Raw genomic sequence first — 26,435 nt, forward strand, 5'->3', positions numbered from 1 at the left:
TTTGTAAGAAAACGTATGTCTTTGTCTTGGTTCACTTGTATTCATAAGTATATATCATGATAATCATGTATGGCCTTGTTAATGGCGATACCATGATCATGTCGGCGACATGCGGAAATAAAAGATATAATAAAATGGAGCGAGCGAAGCGAGCGGAAATTTTTTTCTGTGTTTTTCGTCGGAAACATGAGATTCTGTTCATTATTGCTGTCATATATATTATTGGGTAGGGGAACTGTCCGTAACCAGACCAAGGAGTTATCAGGCGCTTGCCCGATAACTCCTTGACCAGACCGACCTCCGGTGAGACAAGCAAAAAAAAAAAAAAAAAAAAAAGGAAACGAAAAGGGGGGGGGGGTTGAACCCCCTAAACCCCCCCTTGCGTACGCGCCTGGTCGAGGGGGAACTTATTCTTTCTCCCCACCCCACCTGTTACGCCCATGTCATATCATTGCCATTATTTGTTTTAAACATGTTAAAAATGTACAATGTACACAATGCCAAAGGTTATGTCGTTGGAAATTCGCAGTTATTGACAAACAGTCGAATTTGTAAATGCATGTGACTTGTAAGTACACGATTAAGTATACATCCTTATTGTGAATTATTTAGGCCAAGACGAGCTTCATCGTGAGAGTACATCGTATTACAGCATTTTGATTAAACAGAGATTTTTATCGTGTGAGCGGATACAGGCGGTTCGAGGGAAGTAAGCAAACCCATTCATGTATTTTCCAAAGATATATTTCTCTATCCGTTTTCAAATTTTTCAACAAAAAAAACATATAAGCCCGTGTTAAATATGACTATTTCAGGATACCTTCCACGTCAGTTTTAAAGTTACTCTGTGACTAAAGTGTTAAGAGATTATAATATATTCAACATTTATTTCATGGGGATGTAGACCTACTTTGTTAAATTCTGTTCAAGATACATGTAAGAACAAGGAAAATCCTTAAATCAGTTTCTATGAGGAAATATGATTGAACTAGATCAACGTCGTTTGTCAACCCGGAAGTAGTAGAGAAATTGTCTAAAGTATTTTAAAACATATATCATACATAGGGCAACTTTAAAGGGATGGTCCAGGCTGGAGATATTCATATCTCAATAAAATGAAATAAAATTCCCAGAGCAAAATGCTGAAAATTTGATTAGAATTGGATAACAAATAATGAAATTATTGGATTTTAAAGATTTGCACTATTCCGATGAAACAGCCCGGGCATGTCATCATGAATATTCATTAGATGGGCTGATGATGTCATATCCCCCACATGTTCTTTTCTATTTCATTATATGAATTTATGTTTATTCATATTTTTTCTACCAAGAATTAAAACGATTGGATTGGCAACTGATTTAGTGCATTGGTTATTTATTGTTGCAACTTATTTTATCATAATAGAGACACATCATTTACACATGTATGAAAAATGAAACATTTATGATTTCATGTAATAACATAAGAAAAAGAAAAGTGGGGTGTGACACCATCAGCCCACCTAATGAATATTCATGGCCATTATGCCTCTCAGGTGGGGGGGGGTGGAGCACGGTCCAAATGTGTCCCGCTGGATCTGCCAGTGAGATGATGATGATGATAACAAAAGCTGGATCTATAAAGCTTTTTTTCTGAAGATATAACATGTATAAAGCGCTGCTATTATTACACCGGCTTAAGCTGAGTCATAACCACTAGACCACGACGAATTGGATATTTTTTCATAGCCCTGCCCCCCCCGAAACCTAAGCTATGAGCTTCCTATAATACCCTGTATCAAAGTACATTCTCTAGTAACAAACGTGCGATAATATCACATTTTATGTTTAGCAAATATATAGATAATGTGGGTAAATAATTAGCAATAACTTATCTTTGAGATGTCCCTGTTTTTTTTATTTTTATGAGAGTCTAAGTACATACATACTGAATGATTTGCATATTTTTTCATTGTCTTTTATTTTGCAGTCTTATAGAGAGTTTCCATCATGGCTGACACATTAAAAAATGTCATCTCCCAGAGTACGGAGTGTCCTGTATGTCTTTCTACCTTCACTGATCCCAAGATCCTGTCTTGTTCTCACACATTCTGCAAGACTTGCCTGGACAACCTCTTGGAGTGCCAAGGTAATTACCAGATTCGATGCCCTGTCTGCAGAGCAGTAACCCAGGTCCCAAGCCAAGATGTCAGCAAACTACCGGTAAATCTTGCTTTGAAGAATCTTATAGAGGACATGAGGTGTCATCCTCAGATTTGCACGAGTTGTAAATCCGATGACAAGTCCAGTGCTGCTGTCTACTGCCAAGACTGTGGCAAGTATCTCTGCACCACTTGCCTCAACGCCCACTCTCAATGGGGTGACTTCATTGATCATGAAGTCATAGCCATGAGTGAGATATTATCAGGGAAGGTGACGATACGTAGATACCGGAAATGCAGGAAACACCCGAAAGAAGACGAGGAGTGTTTCTGTTCCAACTGTAGGAGATTCACATGCTTCAAGTGTGTTGTCATGGAACATAAAGACGAAGCTAGGCACCAGGTCATAGAGGCAGCTGCTTATGAGAACAGACACAGGGAGAGAATCAAAGACATAAAATCAAAGGTGGATGTGAAGCAAGCATGCTTTCACAAGTACTTAGATTTCATCGATGATCAGATGAAGCTTGTTGGCAGTGCTAAGAAAGAGTGTATATATGATGTCAACAAGGCTTACAATGACATAGTCCGGCAACTGACAGAGAGAAGAGACATTCTGCTTGGAGAAGTTAAGGAAAAGACCGAAGGAGTAGAGAAAGAACTGGAAGGGATAAAGACATCGGCTCAGAAGTACATCACTCAGTTAACAACCATAGCTGACATGGTAATCAACAGAACAAAGATACCATTCGATATGGATACTTTGGCTGCACACGACACTCTCTGTGAGGAGATTCGAGAGGCCTTTGATCAAGAGGATCCTGACTACGAGAAGCCCAGGAAATCAAGCAAGAAAGGGAAAAGTGTCGGTTTTGAGAAACACGTTCGAAATGACGAGCTAGACCTCGGTAAGATTGTTAACGTAGTTGCGAAGGACGTCGAACTGCCTACTAACGATAGCATGAATGTCATGGTTAATACTCCAGATGGTAGGATGGCAGTAGGGTGCAAGGCAGGTGGTATCAACATCTTCTCTTCTGACGGCGAATTCCAACAGACAGTTCTCAACGATGTTTGTATTCGTGGGGTAGCGTTCCTCTCTGACGGTCGATGTATTGTGATCGATTATGAGAACGATATCACACTCTACACACCAGAATACGTAAAACTGAATGTAATGTTTGAATCTTTAGGTGTAGATGAAGGTGGATTTTCTAAACTCACTGTTGATGATGCTGATCTCATCTATGTGAGCTACAGAAAAGCCCAAAAGATCCATGTATTTTCAGCAGCAGGTGGGCAAGCAGTCAGGGAGATACCATGCAATGGATATGAGCCACGACAAATCACTAGTTACGATGACTCTCTACTAATTGGAACAGGGAATACTTTACGATTGATGGACAATGAAGGTGTTGTACAACATACATTAACCAAACCTGGTAGTTCAGTTCATGCTGCTGTATCTCAAGGTAATCTCATCCTGTTAGCCACGATGAAGCATGAAGAAGGGTTAGTGAGTATTGACGAGTATACAAATGAGCTAACACCCATTCGAAACCTTGTTAATGATTACAAGATTGCAAAGCCTTGTAGAAATTGGTATTATCTCCAGCAATACCGATCAGGCGAGATCGCTTTCTGCACCCCGGATAGACTCTATATATTCTACTGATAATAATGGATTAACTTTAATGCATTACAGTGTTACGGTATCACTACATACATACCCGGAGTGGGTTCTGATCATTTGGCTATTATTTTAGAATTTAAGGTACAAGAAGAAACAAGATGTAATGCTATGAATTGGAAATTTAATAATACCCTATGCGACGATGAAGTGTTCTGTTCTGAAATGACGAAAAATTTAGATCTGTGGATTAAAGATATTTCACAATTTGATGATATGAGAATAGGTTGGGAATTTCTCAAGTATAATATTCGCCTATTTTCGCATAAATACAGTATTGAAAAGGCACGGAAAAGGAAAGAAAGGCGAAGAGAACTGGAAAACAGGCTAAAAAGGTTGCAGTTTCTGTTGGATTCCGAGGGTGAAAAGCATGTTGAGGAATATAAAAAGATTGAAAGCGAATATGAGTCTTATTTAGATTATATAACACAAGGTATCATATTAAGGTCTAAAGCAAATTGGATGGAATTTGGGGAGAAAAATACTAATTTTTTTCTTAATTTAGAAAAAGGCCACAAAAATAAATCATCAATTTTTAAGCTGAAGCAAGGTGATTCCATACTTACAGATATGAAAAATATTAATTCTGAAATAAAATCATTTTATACACAATTATATAAAAAGCCTAATGTCGACTCGAGGCAAAACTCCTTATTCTTAGGACAAGAAAATATTCCAAAGTTACCCTCGGACGCCAAGAGTAAATGTGACTTGCCGTTAACGTTAGAGGAATGTACATCATCCCTATTACTTATGTCAAAAAACAAGTCACCGGGAAACGACGGTTTAACGGTTGAGTTCTATCGCAAATTCTGGGGTAAAATTGGACAGCTTTTGGTAGATAATCTTAACTACAGTTTTCAACAAGGTCAACTTTCTAGTTCACAAAGACAAGGTTTAATTACACTCATATCAAAGAAAGGTAAAGACAAAATGTTAATCGAAAATTACCGACCCATCACTCTAGTGAATGTTGATTTGAAAATTGGCTCTAAAGCACTTGCAGAAAGATTAAAGAAAGTTCTACCGGATTTGATTCACCCTGATCAGGTAGCATTTATAAAGGACAGATTTATTGGAGAAGCTGTCAGGACAGTTAAAGATGCTCTTTTCTTTTCCGAATTGAAAAATATCCCCGGAATATTATTAAGTTTGGACTTCCAAAAGGCGTTCGATTCACTAGATCATACTTTTTGTTGAATGTCCTCCGATCATTCAATTTTGGAGAAGGATTTTGTAATTTTATTAAAGTTTTATATACCAATTTAGAAAGTGCGGTAATGAATCGGGGTCTGTCATCGGGTTATTTTCCCGTTGAAAGAGGCGTTAGACAGGGGGACCCATTGAGTCCTTATCTGTTTGTTTTAGCTATAGAAACATTTGCTATAAATATTCGTGAAAATAAGACAATACATGGTTTAAAAATATCTGACAATTTAGAATTGAAATTGTCGATGTACGCGGACGACATAACGGTTTTCCTTTCAGACAATATTTCATTTAGACATCTTTTGAATACACTTCAGAATTTCCGAAAGGAATCATCACTCTCTATCAATATTTTCAAAACAAAGGCAATGTGGATAGGAGCCTGTAAAGATAATCAACATTCACTAGAGAATATTCAGTTTGAGAAGTCTTTGACAATTCTTGGAGTAGATATAGCACATTCACCCAATGTTTTTTCTTTACAATTGCAAAGAACACTTGATAAATTTAGAGTACAATTGAATTTATGGAAAGCTCGTCATTTATCCTTAATAGGCAAAATACAAATTGTCAAAACCTTTGCTTTTTCGCAATTACTTTACCTTGCAAGTCTGTCAAAAATCCCAGATTATTATATAAAAGAAGTTAATAAGTTAGTTTTTGGGTTCATTTGGAACGGCCCTGACAGGATCAAAAGGGAGATACTTGTTAAGCAGTATGAAGATGGGGGACTCAAAATGATTTGTTTAAAATCTCTTTTACAAGTGCAAAAAGTCAAGTGGATACAGAGAGTTTTTACATCCAATTCTAAGGGATGGAAGATTATTTTGTTGACATTGCTTCAAAATGTAGGTGGTGACTTTATATTTCATTGTAATTATGATCTTAATATTTTAAACTTGACAATTCCTGAATGGTATAAAGATGTCATGATTAGTTGGAGCACAGTATTTCAGAAAAACATTAAAATATGTGATCAAATACTATGGAATAACAGATGTATATTACAAAATGGAAAATCTTTTTATAAGCCAGAGATAAAAAACAAAGGTTTTGTTAAGGTGTCACATATGTTGGATGAGTATGGCAGACCATTAAGATGGAAAGATGCCAAAAATAAAGGCTTAACATTTGTTGAATACTTTCTGCTTCTCGACTGTTACAAGTTTATGCCATCAAAATGGAAATTATTTTTTCTATCTCAAAATTTTCATCCCATTCTTGACAACACTTCATCGATTCCAACTTTAACTATTGATGACATCACTAGAGAAGTAACAGGTGTACCAAAGTATATATTTTACACATTTTTTATGAAGGAAAATAACCCATCAATTTCAAATATATTTACACGTTTAAAAGACACCTATGGGTTTCAACAAGAAGAAGTAAGAGAACTTTTAAAACTACCTCTACGTACTACTATAGATACGAGACTTCGAGCTTTACAATTCAAGATTCTTAATAATTTGATTCCTACCAAGGTTTGGTTATTCCGTATTAAAAAGGTAACGGATACACTCTGTACATTTTGTAAAGAATCACCAGAAACTCTAGTGCATCTTTTTTATTCTTGCCATGTTGTTAACCAATTTTGGAATAATGTTGGTACACTCTTTGCTTCACTAGATCTTCCTGATTTCCTCTTAGAAAGTTATGTTCTTTTTGGTATCTGTAAGCCCCAAATTCCCAGAAATATATTTATATTGAACTTTCTGCTCCTGTCAGGTAAACAATATATTTTTAGATGCCGATGTGACGAAACAAAACCTACTCTCTCCCATTTTTGTAACTTTCTTTTATCATTTGAAACTGTTGAACATACCATTGCACAAAGGAAATGCAAATTAGAAAAACATGATGGCAAGTGGGCTATCATTCTGAATACTTTAAAGAGGCGATAAAGCAGAAGGCTATTTTGTTATGTTTATTTTTTTTATAGGCCAAGTGCCTGAATTTTTTGTTGTTGTTGTTATTGTTGTAAACAAACATATTTTTTCTTATTTTATACTATTTTGTATGTTAGACATGTTATTTTATATGCCAACGTCATCTGAACTTTAATATGTGATCCATTATACCATGAATGTTTTGTTATGTATATTTTGATGAAAAGGATCAATAAAACTTGAATTACAAAAAATCACTACATATCGAGGAGGGGGGAGGGGGTCATATCCACTGAATTGTCCCCCTAGCTTTTTAATGTTATAATTTAAACGGATTTATACAAATCATTTAATTATACCTTTGAAGTCAAGAACTTCGTTTTGTTTAGTTAATATATATAATAATTTTTTTTTTATTAATCGAATTCCCGCATTACGAGTCAACTACTTAGTAGAATATTGATGGGTTTGAATTCAGTGTACTCGAATTGGCTTAGCTTAGTTTAGTTCCTAGGGGGTGTTTCACAAAGATTTGATTTAATTGATCAGATATCACCAATGCTGTACGAACATGAAATCAAGACACATTTTTTTCTTTTGTCATGTTTCTGCTGGCTTATTTGAAAATGCAAAGGCAACGTGGTACAACAGTTTAGGCAAGGGAGATCGAAAAAGTTTAGAATATTGTAATTGAAAAGACACAAGCAACCACAACCAAGGACACAATCATATTGACAGTTAACTTGAAATAGTTTGTCTTCGTCGACCTGAGGTCGTAATCATTTTGTATTGCACTCCCCTGGACTACTCCATAGAATACACTCTCTGGACTGGACTACTATAGAAGAGTCTATTCTATTCAATGTAGGTCATTGTACATGTGATGTGTATACATTTAAAAAATTACCATGGACATAACACGAGGAATGGTTCAATTTATTGACTTAATGATAAATGTTTAGAAAAACTTCTTGTTTACATTGAATGTCTACAATTTTCGCAAATTACCTCCCTAAAATGATAAATCGGTTAAAAACGATCACAATTTGAAATAGTCAGCATTTTACAGTCTTTACTCTTTAACCCAAAAGTATCTTTGCGAGTCACTATAATGCGTTTAGTTCTAGCAAAAAGTTTATTGTAATGTATATTTCGACACAACCTCGCGTCTTCTTCGGAGATACGGAACTTAATGCATTATCTTGCAAAGATGAACTCTGTCTCTTCATCTTTATCGAACACACGGAATTTGATATCGTGATACACATAATGTATATATACATGTATATATATATATATATTTATATACATGTTTATTTCTTTCTTTATCTATATACATATGTTATATAGAATCACAATCATAATGGTTTTAGTTTTAACAACATAAATCCAGTCAATGCTTCTTCGCGAATAGTTTAAGCCTCCAATTTTCGATGATCCTTCGCCTTCTTCAAGAGTAAATAACAATGATCAGATCAGTCATAATCAGAGGAAGCATCCTCAGAAAGACGTTGTTATAAATGGCTGAGAATGCGATCCTTGCCGTTAAATAAACAATAGTCATAGTAACGTATTTTTTGTGATGATCTAATTTTTATTATGATTGATCTAATCATTGTCATTTACTCCTGAAGAAGACGAAGGATATATCGTCGAAAGTTCGAGGCTTTAGATAAAAAATGTTGGCGAAAAACATTAACTGGATTTTTTACATATATCATATGAAATTATGAACTCTATATCCAACAGGTAGGCCTAGTGCTATGATTGTTATTTTGAAATCTTCCATGTGAATAGTAAATAGCGGATGCGTATATAATTCTTGATTATGCATGTAACACATACACCTTTCCCTTTTCTTCTCTTTGCGTTCTAAGTTGCAGGGATTTTAAAGAAATCAAGATGGACTTTAGTTGGGACCAATCGAATTTTGGATTTAGTATGAATACATTGAATTTAGCTTTCAATCTAATTATAATTTGAATCCGTTGTGATTTAACAATAAATTTGTAGGAATGGTCTCGAACTACAGTTCGTCTGGATTTATTTCAAATCCCTGCAATGTAGAGTGAAGGTTTCAGGATTTTCTTGTTACGTAAATGCGCAAGACTTGCTTGATGGAGTTTGTAGCTGTGTAGTGTTTTTATTAAGTATATTTAGCTTATCATCATACTTAAGTACGGATCAAAATGAAAATAAGACGCCTCGGCTTTCATGAGCTGTCCTTCCAAGGCATTTTATACTTTAAATCTTATATCTGTATTAGTAATGCATGACGAATGAAATCAGTCAATGTATTACATGTAAAATAAACTGGTGTATATATCATTGTATATATCATATGAAGTTACGAAGTATGTTACCATCGCATATTATTATTATGAATGCTGTTTTTATGTTTTCTGTAAATTTGAACTGTTGTGTATATGTGTTGATTTACACGTCTTTGACTTTTTCTGTACATTTTACGATTGTCTTGTTAGTTTAGGGATCAAGATTTAATTGATGAAGTGTGTAGCTGTACTTGTATTTTTTTAAGTAAATGTTGCTCGTCATCAGTTACTTAGGTAGGAAACCATTAGAATTAAGCTATATCGAGTTTCATGAGCTATCATGTTAAGGTTATGTTACACTTTAAATCTTACACTTATATTTGTTGTATGTTTCCGGTGAATAAAATCAATCAATCAATGTCATGAAATATACTAGACGATATATATCATGTATATTAGCACACCTCACTAATGTCAGTTTACCACAGATATCTTAAATGTACCACCACATTATAATTATGAAGTTATGAGCTATATAACTATATAAAACCAACGCCCACATCATAATTATATAGTTATGAGCTATATAACTATATAAAACCAACGCCCTGTAAATAGTATATTGTCCATTGCGTACATACGATTAATTTCAAACACGTCTTTGTCTCCTTTCTATAAGTTTTACGACTTCATGTTATTTTAGTAGTCAATATTTGTTTGATGTAGTTAGTAGCTGTATCTATATTGGCTTGTTATCAGTAATACTTAGGGTAGACTCCATTGAAATTAAGCCGTTTTAGCATTCATAGGTTATCCTTTCAAAATATTTTGGCACTCTATATCTTTATATATATCTCTGTATCATGCTATCGTATTTTCATTTTATCTCATATCCTTGTACATGTATATCATATGAAGTAATGAAAAAATAATATAGTAAACGTGTATCATAATTTTGATGTTTTTTATTTTCAGAATATCTTCTGTAAATATTACATTATCCGTTGAATTATGCTTTGATTTCACACATTTTTACACTTTTTTTCAAAAAGTTTTCCCATTGTCTTGTTACCTAACTGCTCAAAATTTGTGCTCAAGACGTATTTTGTAGCTGTGCTGGGGCCCGTAACACAAAGCTTGGTAATCATCGTAGAATACGTTTTTACGATTGATTGCATTGACTACAATGTACTATCGATCATGAAATCAAGCTAACCTCTGTGTTACGAGATTCCTTAGTGTTTTTATCAATATATTTTGCGTACCATCAGTTACATAAGTTACATCCCATTGGAATTTAAGCTATATATCGGCTTTCATGTGATATCATGTCCAGTTATTTTTATACTCTAAATTTTATACTTCTATTTCTTACGTTATGCCTAGCGAATATAATCAACTAATCAATCAGATGAAATAAACTAGTGTACAAACAAAAATTTCCTTGTTTGTTGAAGTTGTGATGAGGAAAGAAGTGTTGACCATTATAATACTTTATCGAAATGAGATATTAAACACATTTCACATGAAGAATTCCCAATTTAGACACCACCTCACTGTCTGGTTTAAAAAAAAAAGAAAAAAAAAAAACGTCATGATGCTGGTTACCTGTACAACATCTTTATAATGCAAAATCATTATCAATAATTATTACTTTAATAATAATTACTTTACTGTTTTAATTTTGACATCACAATGGGAAATGATTGCGACGTGTGCACTTTTCTGTTTGAATGATTCCGCAGTGTGCACCCTTCTGTTGCAATGAGTGTATGTTATAGTGTATATTATTGTTTATATACAATTTCAATTTATCAGGACCATTGGGTGACTGGTATAGCATTATGTAATTTATGGTAAATTCTTCTATTTCCTTCTATTTCAAAACGTACATAACAAAACATTCACGATAAGAGATAGATCATTAAGAAACTATCAATGATGTCTATATATATATATATATGTATAAACAGATAAATAAAACAAAGAAATTTAAATAAACCAGGTCTATATTTACAAATTTGAAAATGATTCACGTGGAACAGATCTTGTTCACACGGTATACACAGCGAAAACAGAAAACACTGAAATAAAGAAATCATGCAAAATTAGACTTTAAAACAGGGGGAAACTTAAATTTTGTCCAGCGTAATCTGACGTTCGTATAAGCCAATTAATTTTATCTTTTAATACACACTCTTGATATAATAAAAACTGTCATTTTCAAACCAAACTTATCTCTTGACATCAAGGAATTGATTGATATCAATAAATAGAACTGAATGATAGAGCGGTTTGTATACGAAGCTATATGGCGCGTCACGTAATCGGAAATACTTAGCAAATGGCGGGCAATATACAGAATCAGAAAAATGTTCCACCAGTTTGAAGTCGTTTTGAATGAAGTATGAATATTTAATTATTGATTTATTGATATGTTCTGACAGAGTGATTCTTCTCGCATACTTTGGTACCATATTTGCATGCATGACTGGCTACGAGACAATCTCCAGAAGGTCATAAAATCTCAGTTACGCCTAGTCTTTTGGTGAAGAATCAAACAAACTGAAAAAGTAACTTGTGTGTATGCAGAAAGACACCTAACCTTCATTCCACACACCAAGTGCCGTCACCAGCTTTTTCCATGGGGAGGTGTGGGGGGGGGGGGTCCGATGTCAGGCAGTGATGCGCATGCTGGTGGCCCTGGTAACAATTTTTTAACAGGTTTGCTGGTTTAAATTTGACAAGAAAAAAAAGTTTCAGCTTTCACTACCAAAACGAAGATCATTTGGTCAAGTGAAATTAAAAAAAGAGAGAAAGTTGCCTAGAGGGGGATGCGTTCGCACTCTCCACACCCATCCCCTAGGGACGGCCATGCACACATACCACCAGACTCACCCCTACCCACCCCCCACAAACACATGAACAACACATCACCTCTCCCACACATACCACCACCCACACACAAACACTTGTAAAGGGCTGAAAAAATGAACATAATTCAAAATCAGGCAAGCCATTTCTGTTTCTGTTTATCCCATAGAACTCGGCAGGCCAGCGTTTGCCGGTAAACACCAAGTTGGGATATAGCCAATTACGGAGGAAACATTTTACGTCTAGGTTAGTCAGTCAAAGTGGCTGACGATATAGACGACAGATATCACTCCCGGGCCTTGTTATATCTATGGCAGATTTGGGATTCGAACTCACAACCCGTTGCGATTATGAGTCCAATGCTCTAACAACTGCACCACACGACCCATTTTGAAGTTAAACAATGGGAAAGTTGGCCACTGTTGATTATAGGAAGACATAACCAATGAGATAAGGGAATATGGAAATCTAAACACTGATTTATTTACACTGAGGTGTTAATGAAGTTTCTTAAGAAGCGTGTGTGTGGGAGGAGGTGGGGTTGCGTGGATGTGTGTGTGTGTATGATGGAGGTGCCGTGGCCGAGTGGTCTCAGGCACTTGTTTTGAGACCCGAAGATCGGGGGTTGATTCCCGACACGACCCTTATGCCCTTGAGCAAGGCATTTTTATCCAAATTCCTGTTTTATTGTACATCAAATAAATGAAAAATGTTATATGCATTATAAATACCAATGTGTGGACTTTTAAAAAAAAGAACTGACTAGGAACCGATCAAATTTGTTCTTTAAAATTAACGATTGAAAACTTTGTGTTACCGGGCCCTGGAGTTAGTTATTAATGTTAAAATACGTATGATTATATTAGAATCTAGAGTTGGATCGTCTAGAGAATAAAACTTTCAAGAGCAACACATGCATGTTATGATCATCTTACATAATGATAATTTGGTCAATCACACATTTACATCGATGCTAGCTCTGCCATTATTGCACTTTATAAGTAGACAAAATACGGTTGACGATATGCTGCTAAATAGGGACATCCCGATAGTCCGCGAGTCCGATAGTCCACAGTGTGTGTAAATTATAAGTTGAGTTTGATGTTTTATTATCCAAAAAAGTATATGTAACAAAACATTGCGAAAGTGAAAGTTTTACAAATGTATTAAAAGGATGAATGGGACCAGAAAATAGCATGAAATGTCATCTAGAGGTCAAAGGTCAAATGATACGAGACCATGGGATTTTCAGGCGCGGATCCATGGGGTCGAGCCAAGGGGGAATTGCCTCTCCCCCACCCGCACAAATAAAAAAAGACATAGGAGGAAGGGGAGGAGAAAAGAAGAAAACAAAGAGAGGAAAAGAGAAGGAAAAGAAGAGAGAGAGAGAGAGAGATAGGGGGAAAGGGAGAGAAGAAGAAAAAAAGAGAGAGCGGGAAGATGGGCAAAGAAGAGAATAATAATAATAATCCGCTTTTATATAGCGTTTAATACATCGGAACGACGTGTCTAAGCGCTTCACAGATATATTATTACCCCGGTCATCGGATTCAATCAGTCATTCCCGCACACAATGTGTGCACATCCTCCACTCCCTGGGGAGTATTCCAGTCAGTCGCCGGTGAGGCGCACACAGTACTGGACAAGCTACAATGACTTTCACATCCTACCGGGTACCCATTTAGCACCTGGGTCGAGAGTGGCAAAGTGTGGATTAACGCCTTGCCAAAGGACGCCAGACCGCGGTGGGATTCGAACACACGACCCTCTGTTTACAAGGCGAGAGTCAGAACCACTACACCACGGCTCCTCCACAAGGAAGAAGGAAGAGAATAAAAGAGAGAGAGGAAGAGGGGGAAAGGAAGAGAAGAGGAAAAAGGGGAAAGGAAAGAAGAAGAAAATGGGAAAGGAAAGAAGAAAATGGGGGAAAGAAGAAAAAAAGGAGAGGAAGATGGGAAAGGCTAAAGAAGAAAACAAGAAAGGAGAGAGGAAAAGGGGGAAAGAAAAGAAGAAAACGAGAGAAGAAAAGGGTAAAAGATGAAAAAAAGAGAGAAGAAATGGGGAAAGGAAGAGAAAAAAAGAGGGAGAAAAGGAAGAAAGAAGAGAGAGAGAGAGAGAGCGTGAGAAGAGGAGGGAAAAGATGAGAAAGAGAGAGGAAGAGGGGGGAGAGAAAGGAATTGACAAAGAAGGGGAATGAGGAAAAGAGAACGAAAGAAAAAAAAGAAAAGGAGATGGAAAAAACGAGGAAGATGGACCGGGACGTCGATTTGATGTTCGAACTAGGCGGTGCCAAAATCGTTCGAACTATGGGGCGCCGAATTGATGTTTGAACAATTGGGGGGGGGGGGCGAATTAATGTTCGAAATAGGAGGAGCGTCAATTACCCCGGATAATTACCCGTAAGGAGCCTTTAAAATACCATCGACGTGACGACATGGCGGGATATTCTATCTTGCCATGTCGACATAATAAGCTTGTTAAGTCAAAATTGCAAGAAAAAGCATCTCACCATGTCGTCAAGTCGATGACATTTTAAAGGCTCCGTACGAGGGGTAATTGACGTCTAGAGGGTAAATTTCGGGGGGAGGGGTAACAGTCCCCGGCGATAAAAATATGGGGATAATATTTTCCTTGAAGTAGTTGTCAGGGGGTGATTGTCTTTTCGGTTATCGTAATAGAACCCCATTGACTATATCATTTGACCTCCCGATGACATTTGATCTCACTATACCCTAATCATAATCTTTGTATTGTATTTTGTGTATTGTATATATTTGTCCACAGGCGTATCCCGCCACAAGCATAATGCTTCTAGGATACGCCTTCCTTTTTACACATAAGTTGTTTATATTTATGTTCTTTATAGAAATTGATTTGAAGTGTATTATTGTGAACGATAATGAATGTAACTTTGTAAAATGGAGGAAAATAAATGTTTATTTGAATTGAAATTGAATTGAATAATTTTACACACACCGCGGACTATCGGACCCGCGGATTATCGGACCCGCGGACTAACCGACCCGCGGACTATCGGGCTGTATTCGATAAATACATGCATGGTCATCCATAATTTCAGTTAGAACCAACAGAAATCTTGCAAAGCCGTTTTCCCCTCTGATAACATGGCTGTCAGCAGAATTTTTCCAGGGGCCGGGGGGGGGGGGGGGGGGACACTGGAAGAATTTCGTGCACACTTTTGGTTTGGTGAATTTTGTTACAATTTTCTGTAAAAAAAATTCTCACAATATCGAGGGGGGGGGGGAGTGGGTAACTGCTACGGCTAAATATGAACTATGTAATTTTGAACTTTGATAGAATATGTCATTAAATTTAATTCAATGTATTAAGTGAGAAATCAGTCAACGCTATTCTTGGAGGCACGTTGACAGTTTTACAGCACGGAACAACTGCACGGAATTCTTTCAATCGCCACCAATAAATCAAAGTATTTGCCATCGTGTTTACAGATAAGAGAACCATCAAGACCATGCTCAAACATGCGGAGTAACGGAAAACAGTGTTTTCAAGTAAGAACGTGAAATCCGGCAATGTTAGGAGAACCACACTCGTTCCTAACACGAGGGCGTAGGTCTTCAGGACTCGCTTATTCTCCTTGCGGCGTTCTATTAGCTGAGCGGTTCCTGCTGCCGCTGCCGTGGGTGTCCCAGAGATGATTCGGTATGAGATCGCGTAACACAAACCAGTGAAGACCAACGACAGATTGGATAGATATGGACGAAGTGGTGTGCTCTTGGACAGCTTAATACAAGTTGCAACCACGATTATGATTCCCCACGTTATAAAGCAAATGAGAACTCGACGAGGCGCAGTGAGGATGTTGCCGAATGGATCAAACCTAAAGACGATGAGATTATCTACAGCTACAAGCAGAATGATGGCAGTAGATACCAGTTGTGCCGCCATGTAAGCTATAGGGATCACCACTTCCAACCAGCCATCGTACTGTAGTCAAAAGAGGAAACATTAGAACTTGATATGAAATCAAGTAGCTGATCATGCTGACTATGTCTTTGTTCATGGCCGTACGCAGCAAAGGTGGGGGCAGGGGTAGTTGCCCCAAGAAAGTTGAGAAATCACATTTTTACTGAAAATGTTCATAAAATTCTCCAAAAGTATGCACGAAATCCTTCAATTTTACTTTTAAAATGCAAAAGCACCCCAATGAGAAGCTCTGTCGTTTTGTTTCCTCGTTTTCGAGCTTTTTTTTAATCTACGTCATGTACGTGTCCTGCCCCCCCCCCCCCCCAAAAAAAAGAAAATGCGTAAGGCCATGGCTTTGTACTTACTTGTGAAGCCAAATCAAATTCATGCTACGTAGCAATTTGCGCAGAATAAAAAAACCAGTCTATTAGTGATCCTTTTTAATGGTAATTCGTTATCTAGCTCTAAGAGCTTATCTTCATCCTTTTATGACCTTGTATGCTTAATTTCTGATATAACTTACCTATTATCTCTTATGTTGACGATGTTCTGTGTACATTATGAATTATTTTTTTTTATTGAGTAGGGCCTAGCTTGTCAATCATGTGTCAAAATTTCCCCTTAACCCTCACCCAACTCACCGAAACGTTTGATGTCCATATGACGTAATCGGAGAGAAGGATGACATCCAACAGGCAATCGGCGAGAACGATGTTGAACGGGAAAACGTTGCGTTTCTTCCGAAGTCGGCGATGTGAGATAATGCTGAATAAAGTCATGGCGGTACAAACCAGTCCAATTCCTGCTGTGATCCCACTCAAGTGAGAGATCGCGTTGTAGGTTTGCTCTTGGCAACCATGATTACTCCGAAAGTCAGATGCGTTGTCGTTTACCAACGAAGTGTTGTAAGAGGTGTCGTTCCTGTCTGCATTCATACTGACATTTTCTGTTGTTTACCACGTTAAAATTTTTGTTCATACAATGTTCATCTTTGCGAATAGGCCCAACATGCAAACAAGTCATAATGTCTATCAGTAATCGGTAGAATAGAGGCTTTAGAAATCAATGACACCTTCATAAGAGCCAAGTTTAGGGCATGGATCTCATCCGAAGGCGCTGTTCAGAATGAAGTAAATACAGTGATTGTCCTATGACAAGGGCCTTAATTATTGATCTTCGACACTCTAGGTCAAGAGGATGGGACACAAAGCCGTCGTTCCTATGTAGTTGCTTACACCAACGACCTTCCATGCTTCCGAGGTAGTTTGGAAGAAGAACTAGCACTGCGTCATGACCGTGGCCTAGAAAGACTAGTGAAGCGCCCCCTCCGTATTCATAAAAATTGGCGGCTTGATATTGCAAATATTAAAATAAATTTACTCTCAAACGCTGACAGTGGTTTACATACTTGCATATTTGTGACAAAATATCGTGTAATCATTGAAAACATCATAATTAGATTCAATCAGAGAGTTGTTGGGAGTCCAAAAATATATTATTATATCTTACACTTTTCCCGCCTTTCCTCCCTTTTTTCGTTCTTATGGGCTCCCTTCGCCGTTTGGTAATTAATCAAACACTTTCAGGGGGCACAACGTGGGGAATGTGGGAAGAATTTCTAAAATGCCGTGAAGCGAGCCAGAAATTGTTCTGTCTTATAAAAATCAAATTCTAATTATGTAATTAAAGAGGTATGTCTAGCTCTTGGATAGGGAAATAGGCAATGGGTAGTACCTCCGGAACCTATCGAAGTTCAATATCTGTTTGTTCTGATCATGACCGTTATTGAATAAAAATATTATTTAGCAAGCTATTAAAGACTTCATTCACGTTCGCATCCCATCCTTTCTTCCCTTTCAACAATCCTTTGCAGCCTACCACGTATACCACGTCTACCACCTATCTCGACATGTTGACATACAAATATTTGACTTCCACATTTTTTTTTCCTTTTAAGGTGCTACATGTATTTATTCCTGAAATTTTAAGTTTACTTTGTGAATACCTTATGATTTCCCTTATTTCTGTAATTGTATGTGACTTTGATACTATTTGATGTCATCACTCATAGGCCTTCTTAGGCCGGCCGTCAGTTTTGATGGGTGTGATTTTTTAATGAAGAATAATAAACTAAACTAAAACTGCAAAGTCGATTTTGGCAGTCCCTCACAATGTCGAGTATATAAATTGTCATAAGTTGACATGGCCAGATAATGTATCTCGCCAAGTCGACGTTCAACTCTGTTATAAGTCAACTTGGCGAATTGAAAGTCAACATGGTATGGCTATTGGAGGAGATTCTACAGGGAAACTCGCTACAACTCATCGTTTCCTTTGAAAATGCCATTAAAAATCACATTGGAGAGTTGATGAGAGGCTTTTGTCGAAAGTTGGTGGACTGGGATAGCACGTCATCGAATTCCAAAGATTTGCACCGGACGAATAGTTGCAAGTATGTCGTTGTCCAGAGTCAACCTCCGACGAAAGCCTCTCAGCTATCCATTGTGATGTGACTTGCATTTGAATTGGTGCGTTGTAGAGAGTTTCCCTGTGGTAAATGCGAAAAGTGCGGTACAACACCATTCTGCCGACATGGGAAGTTTAAAGAATCTCGCTCCCTGGTCAAGTCAGTTCCCTTTCACGCTTTGGTAGGTATAAAACGGCGGTTTCTTTGCGTGACTATGCAGTGAATTACGCATTTTTCGTTAAATGACGAGACTGCACGTCTACACCATCCGACACTCGGGCAAGATAACTGAGTAAAATGAGTTCATACAGAAATGTCCGTGGGTGATTCTGACGCCCGCAAGATATGTTTGTAGAACGTTTGTATTTCATAATATGTATGACATAAAGGACATGTTACAAAATACGTAGAAATGTCATAGAAACCCCATTAAAGCCTGATTAAACATATTTATTATTGATTATACTTTTTACCTCTTTTATGGTTTTCATCCAATAAAATTAATGTAGAGTTTTGTCTTTTTTGTAAGACATTGAAAGATTGCGAATTTGATGGGACCGGAGTTTGCTCATAATCATGTCCTTTCTAATATAATGGCATTTTACAAACAGAAATATCACATTCTTAAACCGTATGATTAATGCAGTGCACGCAGTTATAAGGTGATTAATTGTAAAGAGCATTTTTAGAGAAACGAATTTTAATCGTGAAGTATTTTAGTAGTAAAATAGTATATATATATATATATATATATATATATATATATATATATATATATATATATATATATATATATATATATATATATATATATATATACAGTATATATATAGAGAGGGGGCGAGGGAGAAGGGGGAGAAAGAGGGGGGGGGGGCAATACACGTTTAATTGACAGGGCGTCAAGAATTGGCATCTACCATCAACGACGTTTCAAGTTTCCTCGTTTTAATCTAAAAATAATATTTTCCAACGAATATGATGAATACACAATATTTTGTCACAATTATGCAGGTATACAGATCACTGCGTTTGAGAATAAATTCATTTAATATTCATAATGATAACCGTCACTTTTTATGAATACGGAGGGGAAAGGGTTGCTCTTTCTCTTTCGCGGCAGTGCTTAACATTCACTGTATAAGCATTGGGTCAAAATGCTAAAATCTTAGTGATAGTTTTTCTTCCCGATTGCTTTGGATGCTTGGAAGGTCGTTGGTGTTAGCAACTATATAGGACCGACGGCTAGGGTCCTATCCTCTGGACCTAGTGTCGAGGATCAATCCTTAAGACACTTGTCATAGGACAATCACTGTATTTACTTAATTCAGAACAGTGTCTTCGGATGAGATCGATGCCCTAAGCTTGGCTCTTATGAAGGGGTCATTGATTTCTAAAGCCTCTATGCTATCAATTACTGATATACATGTATTATGGCTTATATGGATGTTAGGCCTATTCCAAAGATGAACATGCTATCAACAAAAATGTTAACATGGTAAACAAAAGAAAATGTCAGTATGAATGCAGACAGAAACGACACCTCTTGCAACACTTCGTTGGTAAACGACAACGCATCTGACTTTCGGAGTAATCATGGTTGTCAAGAGCAAACCTACAACGCGATCTCTCACTTGAGTGGGATCACAGCAGGAATTGGATTGGTTTGTACCGCCATGACTTTATTCAGCATTATCTCACATCGCCGACTTCGGAAGAAACGCAACGTTTTCCCGTTCAACATCGTTCTCGCCGATTGCCTGTTGGATGTCGTCCTTCTCTTTGATTACATCATATGGGCATCAAACGTTTCGGTGAGTTTGGTGAGGGTTTAGGAGAGATTTTGAAACGTGATTAATTAATAATTATAATAATAATACTAATGATAATGATAATAATAATAATAATAAGTCTTATTTACTCCGGGTAGCCACTCTATAAGCTGTAAACTGTTCTTCTACATTCTCATACGTCGAACGCCTAATAAGAAGGCAGAAGGTCCCATTTTTATAAGTCATAAAGAGGACCACTAATTAACTTTGATTTGGCTTCACATGTAAGCACAAAGAAATGGGCGTAAAAAATTGAAAGCGAGGGAGCAAAACGGTGAGCAAAAAATGTGAAATCGGAGGATTTCGTTCATACTTTTCGGGAATCGAATGAAAATCTTCAACAAAAAATGTGACTTTTAAAATTTCTGGGGGCAAACTACCCCTGCCCCCCTTGCTGCGTACGGCCATGAACAAAGACATAGTCAGCATGATCAGCTACTTGATTTCATATCAAGTTCTAATGTTTCCTCTTTTGACTACAGTACGATGGTTGGTTGGAGGTGGTGATCCCTATAGCTTACATGACGGCACAACTGGTATCTACTGCCAGGATTCTGCTTGTAGCTGTAGAACAACTCATCGTCTTTAGGTTTGATCCATTCGGCAACATTCTCACGGCGTTTCGTCGAACTATCGTGTGCTTAATAACGTGGGGTATTACATTCGTGGTGGCAACGTGTATCAGGCTGTCCAAAAAAAGCCCACGACTTCGTGTATATCTGTGCAATCTGTTTTTGGTCTTTACTGGTTTGTGCTACGCGATCTCATTCCGAATCATCACCGGGACACCTACTGCAGCGGCCGCAGGAACAGCTCAGCTAATGGATCGCCGCATGGAGAATAAGCGAGTCCTTATGACCTACGCCCTCATATTGGGTACGACTATGGTCCTGTTAACTTTGCCGGATTTCCTCACGTTCTTGATTGGAAAATTCTACTATTCGGCATGTTTGAACATTGGCTGGATGGTTCTGTTATCCGTAAATACGGTGACAAATACCTTTATTTATTGGGGGCGACTGAAAGAATTCCGTGCCGTTGCACCGTGCTGTAAATCTGATCAAGTGAAAGAAAGAGCGATGACCGATTTCTCACTTCATACAATTAATAATTTCAATTAAATTGATATTTAAGGATATCAAACGAACTATTCTGGCAAACCTATATAATACATTTTTAGCCGGAGCAGTTGCCCCCCCCCGTTCGTCTGGCCGAGATTGTGAAAAAAAACATTTTTTCTGAAAATATTCACAAAATTCACCAAACCAAAAGTGTGCCCAATCTTTGTACTTTAGAATTTTAGAATATGCAAAAGAGCCACATGACAAGCTCTGTAGCTTCGAACCGCTCCATTGCTATCGTGCTTCTTCGAAAATGTTTATTTGCCCCCCCCCCCTCCTTGGACGAAAAAATCTGCGAACGGCCATGATCTGAGGTGCCTTCTGCGATAAATACAAGAAAACAGGATCTGCAGTATGCATGAATCAACATGCGATCGAGATCTCGGCGAAATCAACATTTTCGTTAGATAAAAAGTTTTTTGGCACAGCAAAAACTGTGGTGTTAACCGGTGTACATAGAGGACCACACCAGTTATTTTATACCGGTATTAAATTGGTGGTGTTAGTTTTACACCTATAGGTGTTATTACAACACCAATGGTTGTTACATTTACACTCTTTGGTGTCATGTTCAATCTCTAGGGTGTTATTTTAACACCTCAGGGTGTGGTCCTCTATTAACACCAATTGGTGTCAGTTTTAACACCACAGTTTTTACAGTGTGTGTGCACGGGTGTGTCACTCTCATTCGATGCCTGGACTTAGGAGAGATGACTGGGGGCAACTCCCGGGGTGGGGGCACTCAGTTTATAATACATATGTGCCGCGGAGGGAACCTCCATTTTTACACCGAAATTTCCGTTCCAAGGCATAGCACTTTTGTCTTATTGAGAAAAAAAGAAGAAAGAAATCCGCTCCAAAGCTTCGCATACGGTTACGCCGCACAGTGGGCCAGAAAGAACCCAAAGTGCGCCAAAACCCTTTTGTAGGATCTTATTCAAAATTAGATAACCCTTTTGTTAAAGTCCATGTTTTGTTAAACTCTTTTGTTAAACTCCATGTACAGATGTGGACTGCATACCTTAGTAACTAAACTGTAGGCATGATAGGTTGCCTGGTATTTTAACAGGCTGGGTTGTCATAATAAGTAGACTATAGTTTAACAGGTGTATAGGATTACAGACTGTGTTTCATATTTCTGTTTGGTGTGCTGGCAAGAAAAGCCAAGCCAGCTCACTCTCACTTTTGATTTTGGAGAAGAAGGTCCAATTTGGTGTGTTTCCTAACCAAGGAAAAGGGCGTGTGCCACCCTACCCAGTGCGGGGAGGTTCCTTTCTACTCGATGCCGAATTGTAAGTAATGTTTGGTTCTTACGTTTTAATATTAATACAATTCTTATGCTTAATATGGCATGTCTGTTTTCAGAAAGAAAGACAGATTTACATATATTTATATTCTGCTCATTTTGTCACCAAATGAAATCTTACTCCAGTCTTCAATGTGAATATAATTATCCTTACTAAAATGAACAAAGTTGTATTTTTGAAGTCTGTTAAAGTCAATTATATAATTGATCTACGAGAGAGAGAAATAATTATATTAGATTTCTCAACTGTTATGTATTTTCTTGACTATCAGAAAGCTTATGCAATAGAAGCTTGTTATTCATTTACTTTGATAATAAATATGAAAGCTAATTTTGATAAGCTGATATCTTTGTGAATAGAATATTGTTAGGGCCTGTGCTGTTAAGTATTTGGTCTATTCATATTTTAGACGGCTGTCAACCTAGGGTCAGCCCAGAGTAAATGTGGAGTCAATGTAGGTCAGGGTAGCACCTACCCTCTATGTCCAGGTCATGAGTCAAAATGTCATTCGAGGGGAATGACTCACTTCAGTCAGCCGAAGCTATTGTTCGTCGGACTCGACCGTAATTCTTCCAAGTTAGAGCTTCAACTCAACTCTTGTTCTTCGTTCTTCAAGGACACGTGTCTTCTTCGCTGATGACGTCAGTCGTGTTCTTCGTCGTCGTCGTCGATCATCGGCATACTTGTTCCTCGTCATAATCGTCCAATCTTCGTAGTCGTCGTGGTTTGTCGATCTCTTCTGTTTTCGAACTCCGCATTTACCCGATTGAAGGTTTGATCAAGCAATCGATAAACTTTCCAAGATTTTCGGTAACATAATTTAAAGGCCTATTTTCCAGATCAATCTCTTCCCATAAACTTGGGACAGTCAATGATGATTATACTCCTTCTCTATATGAAATGATTTATTGAATATCTGTTTGCAATTATACTTATGTTCTCAACGATTCAATGTAAACGACTTATTATATTTTGTGACATTAAATTGATCACTTCATTTATATCTTGAATATCCTTTGGTCTTTTATTCAGGGTGGTTAAGTAGCCTGTAGATTAATAAGTTAATTAGAGCAGTTTCGCTCGTGACACCTTTAATAACACATTTGTACGATTAAATTTGGTAGATATGGGTAATTTCACCCGTAGAATTCAATAAAAGTATATTCAAATATTGATGACGTCGTTAAAATACTGTTTTCTGATTGGCTGTTAACATTTGAGAAGAAATTACATGTTTCTAATTCTACAATAAGTTTCAAATTTTCAGAAACTAGTTTTAGAGAAATTTCAGCAATAAGGAAGCATATTAGTAAACAGCAAACACAGCAAGTCTGTGCTCGGGGTACAAATAATTCAATTTGTGACTTAAGTATCGCTTAAAGAGGAGCGCCCTACCATGTATCCGGAATCGTAAATTTCAAAGTGAAATTGTAAAAAATAATTCAAAGGAGTATTTTCATTCCCTGTGTACAATGATTAACCACACCTACATAAATTAAAATGGATTGATACCAGAAGTGGACAGTGAAATCTTTAAAATAATTATTCCAATAATAAATAATAGAGGCCGGGTCCTCTGCAGGCCCTACAAGGCCTTCCTATTTCACCAAGAACGGCGTATACAAAGTTATTATTATTATCTCTCTCTGCTATCTCACCAACCATTGTCTCTGGTGAGAGGATCTTTTAGCATACTTTGAACATCAGGGGGAAGAGGCTGTGCTTGTTGTACTCTTAAAAATTTGCTACTAATCACAATGACACTTGTTACCATTAGTCTGTGGAAAACACATTAAGTCAATAAGACTCATAAACCAAACAATCCTTGAAATGATAATATGCACTTTCTTCTTGATTGATTTTAACAATAATTTATAGCAAATTTAGAGCCAAGAGATAAACGAATTCATACGTGTATGTGAGGTTACAAACCCTTCATTTTTTTTTTTTGGGGGGGGGATAATATACAATTAATGCACATTTATGAGTGTGTTATGACAATGCAGCACACTCGAGGGTATTTACAATTATGCGAAAGCAAGAGGCGCTTGCGCCGAGTGCTTTTGCATAATATTGTGAATGCCCGAGAGTTGCTCGCATCGTCACTAACATCACGAATCTTAAAATGTGCATTGTTTTATAAAACGGGTCGGCAAAATGATTTTTTTCATGGAAATCTTGTTCAAATCCCTTCAACTTGTGTACGATCGCACAGACGAAGAGATCACAAGACTGTCAATTATGACATCACAGGCGTATCTACTATGCGCGCCTAAGTAAGCGCATCAAAATCCTAGCCAGCCTCTTTTACTGAACGCGTATCAGTTTTTACGCGCTACTGGAACTAATGCTGCACAAAAATTGCACGGTGTTGCACAAAAAATGCACAGTGCTGCACGAAAAATGCACGACTGGAAGGTTGCGCATAATTAAAGCATGAACACGTGACTTGAATACGCACTCACCATTGGCTACATCCTTGAACCCGTTTTATAAATACTAATAATGATAATGCAACATATACATGTCACGTATATGTTCTTTACACATTTTCATATTTTGGCAGAAAACTGAGTGAGACCAATCACATCCCTAGTCATGTGTGTTATAGCGATATACAGTAGCCCTTACTTGGTTTATAAACAACAAAACAAATTAATAATCTTACCCGGGAATCTTACCTTAAGAATTAATCTTCTCAGAGTGACAGCATATCAGATATACACGGGATTGAACAGTTTGACATCAAAATGAATATGTTTTACATGTATTATTATATAGTTAGTGGAAGTGGAAATGAAAGCTTGTCTTTATGTTTTATCGAAAATACTTTAGGAAGATTACCAGTCAAAAGAACCAGACACTTGAGCCAGACATCACTCCCCTCTCTCCCTCTCTCCCACCCACAGATATACGGTCTTATACGGTCCCGAAGGGAACGGGGAGTTTGTTAATGTCATCCGCAACGTTCGGCTCGCGCAGAATGGGACACTAACTTGGAACGATTTTTGTGACAAATACGGTGAACATGTGGTTGGAAAATTGGTTATATCTCCAGAAAATGCACGTATATGCAGGTACATTTGGTATCATTGTAAAGCATGAACTATAAAAAGACCGTCATGGTATTTACAGTGCAACAACCGGTAGCAATTTGTAAAAGAAATGCTCATGAAAAAAAAATTGCTAAAACCCCCCATTGTCAAATGGTTTCGTCCAAAATTACCTCTGAAGGGATTATCATTTTATTTTGAAAACTTTTGATCACTTAAAACAATCATTCATCAAAGAGTACCGTGAATTAGAAATAAATTAAGCAATCCGTTTTGTTAAAACAGTGAAATATCTAAAACGTGTCATTTTCACATGCGGTAGCCGTAAAGGTCATTTTCCGGTAATATTGAATAAAATGGGCAACTAATAATCAATTTCATGGAGAAATATTGTATGGAGACATCCTACAGGTTCTTATCTTTGCTTAGAACATGAAAAAAAACAAAATTTGTTTCATGACCAAAAACCAGTTTTGGCGCACTTTTGCTCTCTCCTGACCCACTGTGCGCCGTTCCTACGCCGTTCCGGTCGCATTGAACTGCGGTGCAATTTTGGTGAAAAGCGGCCGCCGAGCGCTGTCCGACCATCGTCCTGCGCGAGCGCAACCGGCGGAGGCCGCATCATGCACGCATG

The 26,435-nt window shown here is 37.3% G+C and overlaps 1 protein-coding gene and 1 long non-coding RNA gene across 2 annotated transcripts; both read left to right on the plus strand.

The window, feature by feature from the left end:
- Positions 1 to 1,977: 1,977 nt before the first annotated feature.
- Positions 1,978 to 3,819, plus strand: LOC121428174 (tripartite motif-containing protein 2-like). The gene has a single exon (XM_041624778.1). It carries the CDS (start codon positions 1,993 to 1,995, stop codon positions 3,817 to 3,819), a length of 1,827 nt encoding a protein of 608 aa, XP_041480712.1. The 5' UTR covers positions 1,978 to 1,992.
- An 18,837-nt stretch (positions 3,820 to 22,656) lies between these two features.
- On the plus strand, positions 22,657 to 23,535 carry LOC121428021. Its single transcript, XR_005971727.1, has 2 exons — positions 22,657 to 22,733; positions 23,158 to 23,535. It is a non-coding gene; the product is annotated as an uncharacterized LOC121428021 (long non-coding RNA).
- The last annotated feature ends 2,900 nt before the right edge of the window (positions 23,536 to 26,435 follow it).

Source organism: Lytechinus variegatus, chromosome 14, assembly GCF_018143015.1.
Source record: "Lytechinus variegatus isolate NC3 chromosome 14, Lvar_3.0, whole genome shotgun sequence".
NCBI lineage: Eukaryota > Metazoa > Echinodermata > Echinoidea > Temnopleuroida > Toxopneustidae > Lytechinus > Lytechinus variegatus.

Excerpts from the sequence above, each read along its gene's own strand:
- LOC121428174 (XM_041624778.1), top strand. The coding sequence starts at position 1,993 with ATGGCTGACACATTAAAAAATGTCATCTCCCAGAGTACGGAGTGTCCT.